General features: G+C 32.3%; 1 protein-coding gene across 1 annotated transcript; it reads left to right on the top strand.

Annotated features, from left to right (window-relative positions):
* The first annotated feature begins 1,284 nt into the window (after nucleotides 1-1,284).
* LOC109154046 (uncharacterized mitochondrial protein AtMg00810-like) lies at nucleotides 1,285-2,145 on the top strand. The gene is made up of 2 exons (XM_019301925.1): nucleotides 1,285-1,525; nucleotides 1,586-2,145. The coding sequence occupies exons 1-2, from the start codon at nucleotides 1,285-1,287 to the stop codon at nucleotides 2,143-2,145; spliced, it is 801 nt and encodes a 266-aa protein (XP_019157470.1).
* Nucleotides 2,146-11,909: the final 9,764 nt, after the last annotated feature.

The raw sequence follows: 11,909 nt of genomic DNA, 5'->3' as shown, positions 1-11,909 counted from the left end.
CTAGTAGTGGCAATCGTTACTTTTGTTTATTTGTAGACGACTATTCCAGATTCTACTGGTTTTACCCATTAAGGGTGAAATCAGATATATATAAAGTGTTTGAGTCGTTTCGTGTTTTGGTAGAGCGGTAGTGTTCGCGCTCTATCAAGTCTATTCAGTTCGATCTAGGGGGTGAATACCGTAATCTCCACACAATTTTTCAATCTTTAGGTATAAATCATCGCCAATCATATGCCTATACACATGAACAAAATGGCAAAGTCGAGCGCCGTAACAGGCATGTAGTTGAAACAGGCCTCACCCTACTTGCTGAAGGCAAAGTCCCGCAACAATATTGGGACTACGATTTTGAAACAGCAACATGCTTAATCAACTACTTACCATCATCAGCAATTAATTATGAAAGTCCCTACACCCGTTTATTCAAAGTCCCACCACCCTATAATTTCCTCCGTGTCTTTGGGTGTCGGTGCTACCCATATCTCCGTCCGTACAATCGACACAAAATTGAGTATCGCTCAATTCCTTGCGTCTTCTTAGGTTACCCACCCTCCTTTAGAGGATACAGATGTGTTGACTTGTCACCATGTACGCTTTGACGAGTCTAATTTTCCTTTTGCAGTAGGGGACTATACACAAGTGTCTACACCTTCGGCTGTCCCTTGGGCGATAGTGCCCTTATGTCTACCGGCACCGAGTGGTAGCCCCACTGTACCAGCTAATAATGTGCACTCTGAAAGTGAACCTACACCACTAGCGAGGGCTCCTCCTAAGTTGGCTATCACACAGACCGCTCCGGTAAGGACACGCAAACGGCGTGCACAACCGCAAGGCCGTGATCATGTTATGCGCCTCCGTCACATGACCAAAGGCACGTCTGAGCCCTTTCATGCCTTGACAGCGGTTGCTGATCCCACTTGTTACTCACAAGCTGTGGGGCACCCCCACTGGCGTGAAGCCATGGATCAAGAGTTCAATGCCTTATTACATAATCAAACCTGGCGTCTGGTCCCTCCGGAGCTACACATGAATATAATCGGGTGCAAGTGGGTATTCCGAACGAAGCGCACTGCAGATGGGTCAGTAGAACGGTACAAGGCTCGGTTGGTAGCTAAAGGGCTCAATTAGGTTGCAGGGGAAGATTTCTTTGATACGTTCAGTCCGGTTGTTAAACCAACCACGGTACGACTCTTGTTTTCTTTAGCCGTAACCAATAAGTGGACTCTCCGGCAACTGGACGTTCACAACGCTTTTCTGAACGGTCATTTAGCAGAAACAGTGTACATGAAGCAACCACCGGGGTATGAAGACCCGTCCACACCAGGACATGTTTGTCATTTACAGCGGTCTTTGTATGGTCTCAAACAGGCTCCTCGTGCCTGGTTTAAGCGGCTTCACGACTTTCTGTTGACAGCAGGGTTTAAGTCGTCGAAGACGGATGTGTCCTTGTTCTATTACACTTCAGGCATCGCTCGTGTATATCTTCTAGTCTATGTCGATGATATAATTATGATGGGAAACGACGGTACACTTGTAGACACTATCCTACAGTGACTTGCTTCTACCTTCAAGATTCCGGATCTAGGTTCACCAGGTTTCTTCTTGGGTATCGAGGCCGTGTCCTCTACTAGTGGCATGTTTTTGTCGCAGCGACGCTATATGACTGATCTATTGGGCCGTTCAGGTATGGCCGACTGCAAACATCTTACTACGCCAGCAGCTGTCACAAAGGCCACTGTACCTTCCGCTCAGCTCTATGATAATTCGACTCAGTATCGGCGCATTGTAGGGGCTTTGCAGTACTTAACCTTTACGAGGCCGGATTTGAGTTATGCAGTCAACCGTCTTTGTGACTGGGCTGGTTGTCCTGTAGATAGGAAAAGCACGAGTGGATTTGCCGTCTACTTAGGTGACAATTTAATCTCCTGGCTCTCGAAGAAGCAGCGCACTGTGGCTAGGTCCTCCACTGAGGCTGAGTACAAGGCCTTAGCTGATGTCTCCGCTGAGGTTACTTGGGTCGTTTCGTTACTACGAGAGCTTGGGTTACACTCTGGGAAACCTGCAACGCTCTGGTGTGATAATCTAAGGGCTACGTATCTGTGTGCCAATCCGGTTTTCCATGCACGTACAAAACATTGGAGATAGACTATCACTTTCTTCGTGACAAGGTCGCTTCGGGTGACTTCCTCGTCAATTATGTTTCTACGACAGATCAGCTTGCAGATATCTTCACGAAACTGTTACCTGCACCACGGTTTGCTGCCATGCGTGACAAGCTCAATGGTGTCGCCCTCCAACCTTGTGCTTGAGGGGGTGTGTTAGTATAAGGTGTTATTATTATTATTATTATTTCTTTTGTATAGTTATATTTTGTGGCTTAGATAGTTTGACTTGGTATATCTATTTGTTAGGATTAGTTAGAGTTAGATATACTCTGTAATCCTAATGTTACGATTAGTTAAAGAAAGCCTTTTCCAATCTGGAAACCGTTACTTCCGTTTCAAACCACATCATAATGACCATAAATGGCCTATTAACTTACACCACTTAATGGTGACATAATGGAAAATGTTACATATTCATCCGGTTCCTACTCATGTGCCAGTTTCTACATCTACACCGTCACCCGTAACCCCTTATCCCATTTATGCTTCTTCTATTTGTTGTGAGATATGTGGTGGTGGTCTTCAGTTGATTGCTATATTCTTGAGACCGGTTCACAAAGCTCGCAAGGTTCACCTGGTATGATTATGGAGCATGTTGATCATATTGGTTAGGGGAGATATTCGGGGCAATATCAAAGAGGGTTCCAACATCAAAATCAAGGCAATACTCATCCTGATTTTTCTTGGAGCAACCCATCAGGGGCTGCTAATCCTACGAGTGTTGCTAGAGGGTCACCTCTCGAGTTTCAAAGTCAACAAGGTTACAAGGGGAATTAGGGAAACATAATATTTTTTAGAATAAATGTAATACTTTTATATTTTGATGTAAAAGTATTACTTTTTTCATCAAAAAGATTATATTTTATCTTATAAGTAATGTTGCACTTATAAAGGAAAATGTAATACTTTTACGTCAAAATGTAAAAGTATTACATTTTATCCTCGTACATTTTCCCATATAAGTAATAAACATTCCTAGTTTAGTATTACATTTGCTAATATAAGTATTACATTTTATATTGACCCAACTCATCTCACAGATCCTTTCACAAAAGTTTTTGTCATATATATAATTGTACACATGAAATTTGACTTTTTTTTTTTTAACATAGAAAAATAAATGCATAAATTAGGAAAATTCTAGAATGTCTTGCATTTCAACCCCTCCTACAATAAACAAATGGGTAACACTTGTGTGAGACCGTCTCACGGGTCTTAATCAGTGAGACGGGTTGGATATATGATTAATGTGTCAGATCTTTGACATCATTAATCAAAGATCCGACCCGTCTTACGAATTGAGACCCGTGAGACGGTCTCACACAAATTTTTGCTTAAACAAATTGGGCATTTCGGCCACATCAATCTACTAAAATTTTACACTAAAATCCTTCTCATATATAGCAAATTAGCAATATATAATTTTTAAATAATTAATAAGTGACCAGGACTATGTGGTCCAATGGTACCCGGGTTGGACTTCCATTTGGAAGATTATGAGTTCGAGCCTTAGTGGAGGCGTTATTGGTATTTTGTGTTTCAGTAGGTTGAGAAAGTATATGAACAGATACTACAATGTAATAGAGCCAGTAACTTTCAAAAAAAAAATAATTAATAAGTAAAATTTTGACAGCTAACTTTATCTTTTTTTTTTTTTTTTTTTGAATGATGAGGGAAACTTAAAATCACTACGGTATAAAGTAGGTAAGCCTCACCCTCATGTATAATAGTTGTTATATGGTGGGCCATGAGCTGTGTGGACCATGGTCCGAAAATGGCGCCGTTTCTTTAAGTAAAGAATCGGCGGCCGCTAAATTTTAATAAATTCCGTATTTTTTGTGTTGTGTTCAGAAAAAAATGAAATCACAGTGTATCTAAAATGAAACTAAATATCTTGTATTGCATATTGTGTTTATATGATCAAATGAAACTGTAATTGAATTGAAATTATACTTTAATTGTATTTAAATAAAACTGCAATATGTATAAAATGAAAGTGAATAACATGTCTCACATATTGAATGCATATTGTCAAATAAAACTTTAGTTGGATTAAATGATACTTTAGTTTTCAAAAAAAAAAATGATACTTTAGTTTTGCTAAAATAAAACTGCAATATGTATAAAAAAAAGAAACTGAATAAAATGTCTCACATATTTGAGTGTGTATTGTCCAATAAAACCGTAGTTGAATTAGAATTATAATTTAGTGCTGTTATAATAAGACTACAGTGTGTATAAAATGAAATTCAATAAGAGGTCTCACTCTAATAATACTATTGTATGTATAATGTCAAATAATAAAACTATAGGTGAAACAAAATAAAATTTTAGTTGTGCTGAAATAAAGAAGCTAGCTACAATGTATATAAAATGAAACTGAATATATTATATAAACAGAACTAATTATATGGAACAGGTGCCGCCGTTTCTTTCCATTAAAAGAAACGATACCGTTTTAGACCATGGTCCACAATAAAATTTTCCCCCGTGCGTTATGTTGTGAGCACGTGCCCACCTTGCATGGTGCGTACGAATCTTAGCCATAATTTTTATACTATAGATCCATAATTTCTAGACTCTCGGTGAGCTAAAATTTATACTTTTGATTCATAATTTCTAAAACCTTAGGATCCATAATTTAAATACAGTAGATCCATAATTTCTATACAGTAGATCTATAATTTCTATACTGCACTGATTTGTGAAAACATGGTTCAACAATTGAAATCTAAAATATAAATTTTTGCTCCAGATACTAGAAATTATGGATCTACAGTATAGAGATTATGGATATAGATTCGTGCGCACCATGTGCATGGTGGGCACGTGCTCACGACATAATTTACCGTGTAATAATTGATAGACCAGTAAGATAAATTTTATCCATTTTCATCATATCAACTGGATATATTGAAAAAAAGGAAAAAACATAAATGTTATTTGTTCCCAATTTGGAAAAGAATTAAGGGTGTAATATAATCAGAGAAATTTCCATAATAGGCATTAAAGATGGACTAGGATTTCTTCACTATAAATAAGAATCATTTCGTAGACTTCATACTATACACTACTTCAGATCAATCCATCATTTTCCGGCCGACCGGCAGCCTCTCACTATTCCCAATTATGTTGATGCTATCCCTTGCCTCTAATCGTGTTGAGTTACCAAACAAATTTTTTGACGTAGTAAAGATCTTGAAAATGGTGGGCCCATCAAATTTATGGTGGACTCACCATTTACCAAACAAGGCTTATGTCATAATTTTTAAATAATTAGTCATCGATTATTAATTTACACAAAATAGTCCCTAACTATGCAAAATTTGACTCATTTTATTCAATTCCTCCATCTTATATGGAGGACTAAACTGAGTAAATTTTTGCATAGTTGAGGAATCAGTTTGGATAAATTAGTAGGTGAAGATCAAATTGAGAATTATGAGATAATTGGGTGATTATTTTGAGTATTATCTATTTAATAAATATACTAATTTTTATCGGCTCATCAATGATCATCATAATCTGATTTTTATTTTCCCTCATAACTATCTATGATAATACTACTTTTTACTATTACTCCGTACTTCTTATCATAATTTAAAATACTCATTTTCATTAGATAACTCTTTTAATTCTATTATTCTAAATAGCCAATTAGATCTATTTAATATTGGTTAACTTTCAAATATAAATTTGTTTTGCTTGTCTATTTTGTTATTTGTTAAATCATATCAATCCAACTCTTTAACGATTGGCCTAGCTTCTATAAGGATAGTTTTAGCTTGTCATTAACTCCACTTTGCATCAATTCCTAACATTACAATAGCCATCTCCAGTGGAATGATATCTAAACTCTATACTGTGATTTGATACTTGATGGATGTGTGAAACCGTCCTTATCAATGACACACTTGTGTGAGATCTTCTCACGAATTTTTATCTGTGAGATAGTCGGGTCAGATTGAGTCAATATACAAATTTAATATTTATACTAGAAAATGTAATACTAAATCAGGAATAAAATGTTTGTTACTTATAAGGAAAACATAATATTTTTGAGGACAAATGTAATACTTTTATATTTTGATGTAAAAGTATTACGTTTTTCATCAAAAGTATTATATTTTATCTTATAAGTAACGTTGCACTTATAAAGGAAAATGTAATACTTTTACGTCAAAATGTAAATGTATTACTTGTGTGAGACCATCTCACGGGTCTCAATCCGGGAGACGGGTTAAATATTTGATTAATGTGTCAGATCTTTGACATCATTAATCAAAAATCCGATCCGTCTCAGAAATTGAGATCTGTGAGACGATCTCACATAAATTTTTGCTTAAACAAATTGGGCATTTCGACCACATCAATCTACTAAAAATTTACAATAAAATCCTTCTCATATATAGCAAATTAGAAATATATGATTTTTAAATAATTAATAGGTGGAATTTTTTTAAATGATGGTTTGGATTGGACAGTTCATATTAACTGATGAATAAAAATAATTTTATTGTTATATAAAGAGATCTTGATTAAAAATTTTGACAGCTAACTTTATCTCTCTTTTTTTTTTTTTTGAATGATGAGGGAAACTTAAAATCAATAAGGTATAAAGTAGGTAAGCCTCACACTCACGTATAACAGTTGTTATATGGTGGGCCATGAGCTGTGTGGACCATGATCCGAAAATGGCGTCGTTTCTTTAAGTAAAGAACCGGTGGTCGCTAAATTTTATTAAATTTCGTATTTTTTGTGTTGTGTTCAGGAAAAAAATGAAACCACAGTGTTAATAATGTTTATTGTTTGAAAAAAAAAACTTGTATTGCATATTGTGTTTATATTATCAAATGAAACTGTAATTGAATTGAAATTATACTTAATTGTATTTAAATAAAACTGCAATATGTATAAAATGAAACTGAATAACATGTCTCACATATTGAATGTATATTGTCAAATAAAACTTTAGTTGGATTAAATGATATTGATACTTTAGGTTTTTTTTTTTTAAAAAAAATGATACTTTAGTTTTACTGAAATAAATCTACAATATGTAAAAAAAGAAATTGAATAATAATATGCCTCACATATTTGAGTGTATATTGTCCAATGAAACCGTAGTTGAATTAGAATTATAATTTTGTGTTGTTATAATAAGACTACAGTGTGTATAAAATGAAATTCAATAAGCGGTGTATTGTATGTATAATGTCAAATAATAAAACTATAGTTGAAACTAAATAAAGCTTTATTGTGCTGAAATGAAGCTACAATGTATATAAAATGAAACTGAATATATTATATAAACAGAACTAATTACATAGAACAGGTGCCGCCGTTTCTTTCCATTAAAAGAAACGATACCGTTTTAGACCATGGTCCACAATAAAATTTGCCCCCGTGCATTATGTTGTGAGCACGTGCCCACCTTGCATGGTGCGCACAGATCTATATCCATAATTTCTATACTGTAGATCCATAATTTCTATACTATAGATCCATAATTTCTAGACTCTCGGTGAGCTAAAATTTATACTTTTGATTCATAATTACTAAAACCGTAGGATCCATAATTTAAATACAACAGATCCATAATTTCTATACAGTAGATCTATAATTTCTATACTGCACTGATTTGTGAAAACATGGTTCAACAGTTAGAATCTAAAGTATAAATTTTAGCTCACAGATTCTAGAAATTATGGATCTACACTATAAAAATTATGGATATAAATTCGTGCGCACCATGTGCATGGTGGACATGTGCTCACAGCATAATTTACCATGTAATAGTTGGTAAACCAATAATATAAATTTTATCCATTTTCATCATATCAACTCGATCTATTGAAAAAAAAAAGAAAAAATTTAAATGTTATTTGTTCCCAATTTGGAAAAGATTTAAGGGTGTAATATAGTCAGAGAAATTTCCATAATAGGCATTAACGGATAGTGGATAACGGATAGCGGATAACATTAATAGTTTTGACCGCCGAATTATATTAATGGTTTGCAAAAAGATATTTGGTAAGATTAAATATTTACTATTAGCGGTTACGTTACCAGGTAAAAAGAAATATAATTCATAATAATAATAATAATAATAATAATAATAATAATAATAATATGACGAAGACAACAACAATAATACAAAAGAAAAAAAAATAGTGAAGGGATTGATCCCACATCATAAGTGGAAGGGAAAGGGAAAAGGAAAGGAAAAGGTAAAAAGGGAATTGAACATCAGATCGACTACTTGGAAAAAGGAACCTAAAACTATTTAGAGTCATGATTTTTTCATAAATTTTACGAAGTCAAGTGGAATAGAGGAATGAATTGTAGGAAAAAAGCGAAAAAAAAAAAGATTAAAAAAAACTACTTAAAATCGTGTTGTGTTACAAACAAATTTTGGTGGACTCGCCATTTACCAAACAAGGCCTATGTCATAAATTTTAAATTGGTTAGAAATATAGTAATCAAAACTTGAATGTTTGACTAAAAGAATTAATTTCTCAACAATAACCATAGATTTTATGTTGAAATCTTAACAAAATATTTAAGAAAACTTTTACGAGTTTTCTGCCGTGAAAAATGTCTTAGCACACGAAATCTTAGATTACCCCAGGTAATACGATTACCTGGAGGTAAGTAATGTGAGATTTTAGGAATGTAAGATTACCTGATGTATTTGGTTAAAGTTGTAGGAATGTAACATTAACTTGTTTGGTTGAAGGTTATATTACATCAATTACTTAAATGCCCTCATAGGAATTGAAAGGTGTAAATTGCAAGTCTTTTTTTTTTTTCTTCCATAATTCAAAATTTAACAAGATGCTTCTAATAATTATAATAATAATAATAATGATGATGATGATGATGATGATGATGATGATGATGATGATGATGGAATGCGTACGGTAAAGATGCAATTCAATAATGATGGTGATGGTGATGATGATGATGGAATGCACATTGTAAAGATGCAATTCAAAAATAATAATAATAATAATAATAATAATAATAATAATAATAATAATAATAATAATAAATTCATACCCTGTAAAGATGCTTCACAGACCATCCAACACCAACAAAATTTAAATTAAAATATACAAAACCATGTTCCTTTTCTTAATCCCTATGAGTAAATTAAGAAATATGATTTGATCTTTCATCTTGACTATTTACATAAATATAATAGAATTCCTGTGGGTAGATTTTATTATACTTTATGTACTTAGCCACAAAGTGATCAAAATAACTTAATAATTTCAGTTATGAAATTGTATTGATCACTTGATATTTGTATAGAAAAGAATATTAATGTACATACCAAGCTATTAATCTAAATTTTTTCTATGCATAATAAATACACATAAAAGAAACTAGACTAATACCACAAAATGTACACATAAAAATATTCTTTGAATATGTACATATATCATAACTTTATGATTGAAGACACCAATTTATTTACGTTATAACCATATGTTAAATAAATTGACTTTCCTATCTGTAACGATAAAACTCACCAAAACTATATTCTGATACATAATTGGCTATGGGCTAAATTACGATCATAGTTTGGTGTTTTTACCCTAATTAACTATATAAACATAATAAAATTGCCTGTGGGCAAAATTTTGTTATATCATATAATTAATCACAATCAATACGTCTATGACCGTATGTGATCTCACAAAATTTCAATTAATTAAAGATACCGTGGCTACTACTTAATTAATCAAAATTATAAGATCACCAGACGATTTTCTTAATATCTTAGGCATCAACATTAAAGTCTAAAAACAATTATGCGGCAATGTGATAAACAATTCCAAGTATACTCCCAGGAAAGTTGGTTGGGACAAAGCCTCATTAAAAACCAATTCCTTAAACAGAGTAATGTTTCAAGGGAACTAATAGCAAATTGGCCCATTCCCGAGATACTTTTTACCGGTTTATGTTTTCTCACACTAAAGGCATAATTGACGAGTAATCTTTCCAAATCTTTAATAGTTCACATATGGAAAGACTTTTAATCTCAAGTTAACATTCTAAATGGTCTAAAGGTGCTTAAACATAATGCACTACCATATCGTATATAATTTCACACACAAAGTTCACCTTAACAAGGAATTATTATAATTCCTAACTTATGCAGTTTTAAAGGCATAATTAAATTCACATAACTAGAAAATATAATGGTATGCTAGTGAACAGTTATGTATGAAAATCAATAAGCTCATATTTAAATAAATAGAACACCATAATATCAATTTAAAATGAGCTATAAAATTATTATTCAAATTCAAATAACAACATAAATCCAAAACTTTAAGGAAACATTTGAGTAATAATTTATAATAACCATATACTTTTCAATTATTGAAAAGTTCTAACTTGTAGGCCCAATACAAAAATGATTCAATGCATATAGTAAACTTTATGAGAACTAGCTTAAAATTGTAAATTCTAACCATATCAAAACCATATGATATGTTGACATTTCCAAATTAAATTCTCACAAAACTAAAATGCATAATTTAAAACCATAATAGTATGCACTTAATTTAATTATATGCATAAAACAAACTCAAAAATATGAATATAAAATCAAATATTCATACTCAATCAAAGTGGACATCACAAATAATGATAACAATGTTACGACATATTGATTCCTCAGTTCAATCGTAACCCCTAACATTTAATAGCAATAACTAGCTATAAAATGTTATAAAGTATTATCATTCTTCCAAAGGCTGAACCCCTATAAAGTATTATCATTATTTACACGGTTTGGATAAAAAATGAAATGGTTTAAAAATTATGACTTCAAATCACACTATCAAAATCCAAAACAAATGATGATAGTAACGGCACAAAACATTGATCCATCGGTTCAAAAATCATTAATTGTTATTACTATAATAATTCTAATAATTAATATTACATAACATTAATAACGGAATAATCAATTTTCTTAATTTTAATCGAACAACATTTTAATTATAATAATGATAATCATCATTATTATTAAATATTACATAATATCATCATTATTACCATAAAAGTTTTAATTTGGACAAACAAATTCAAATGAATTTCAAAATATGATTCTTAATATCATAATCTAAATTATTACGACAATAATAAAATAATATTCAATGGTCATAACCATATGCTTTTCCAAAATTGTGATTCAAAATCACACTCCATAATTAAAAATGTTATCAAATCATGACAAATTGAAAAATTCCATAATTGCAATGAATAGCCAGAATAATCACATAATATTATATTATAACAATTAGGTGATTTAAAATGGAAAAGCAATTGCTGAAACCGCAAGCCTTTAAAACATTCTTCAGGAAATTTTAATACTTAAAACTTAAGCCGTGTAACAAGTCCACATAATGGCATATTAAAAAAAAAAGGTTTAGACGGAACTTTTTATCACCATAATTAAAGAAATTAGCACAATCATGGTAATTTTCTAAAACATACTGAATACGAGGAAGCAATACAATCCTAACCAATTTGAAAAACTACACCCTTTAATCAAGGACAAGAAACGCAAGGACGGGATTTCCGGAATAATGGCTCCAAAATAAACAATAATAATGGTAATCAATTGAAGTACCAATTCTATGAGGAAGTGCGAAAAGCGTAATATTGAATTGAAGATATGGAGTAGTACACTGCTGGAAATTATGAAATTTTCGACCACATGTT

The sequence above is a fragment of the Ipomoea nil genome, unplaced genomic scaffold, assembly GCF_001879475.1.
Source record: "Ipomoea nil cultivar Tokyo-kokei standard unplaced genomic scaffold, Asagao_1.1 scaffold2580, whole genome shotgun sequence".
NCBI lineage: Eukaryota > Viridiplantae > Streptophyta > Magnoliopsida > Solanales > Convolvulaceae > Ipomoea > Ipomoea nil.
Note: the sequence above shows the minus strand (reverse complement) of the source record. Positions and strands in the feature narration are given on the sequence as shown.

Excerpts from the sequence above, each read along its gene's own strand:
- LOC109154046 (XM_019301925.1), top strand. The coding sequence starts at position 1,285 with ATGAAGCAACCACCGGGGTATGAAGACCCGTCCACACCAGGACATGTT. Across the intron at positions 1,526-1,585 it reads AATTATGATGGGAAACGACG|GTTCACCAGGTTTCTTCTTG; the intron begins GTACACTTGTAG and ends TTCCGGATCTAG.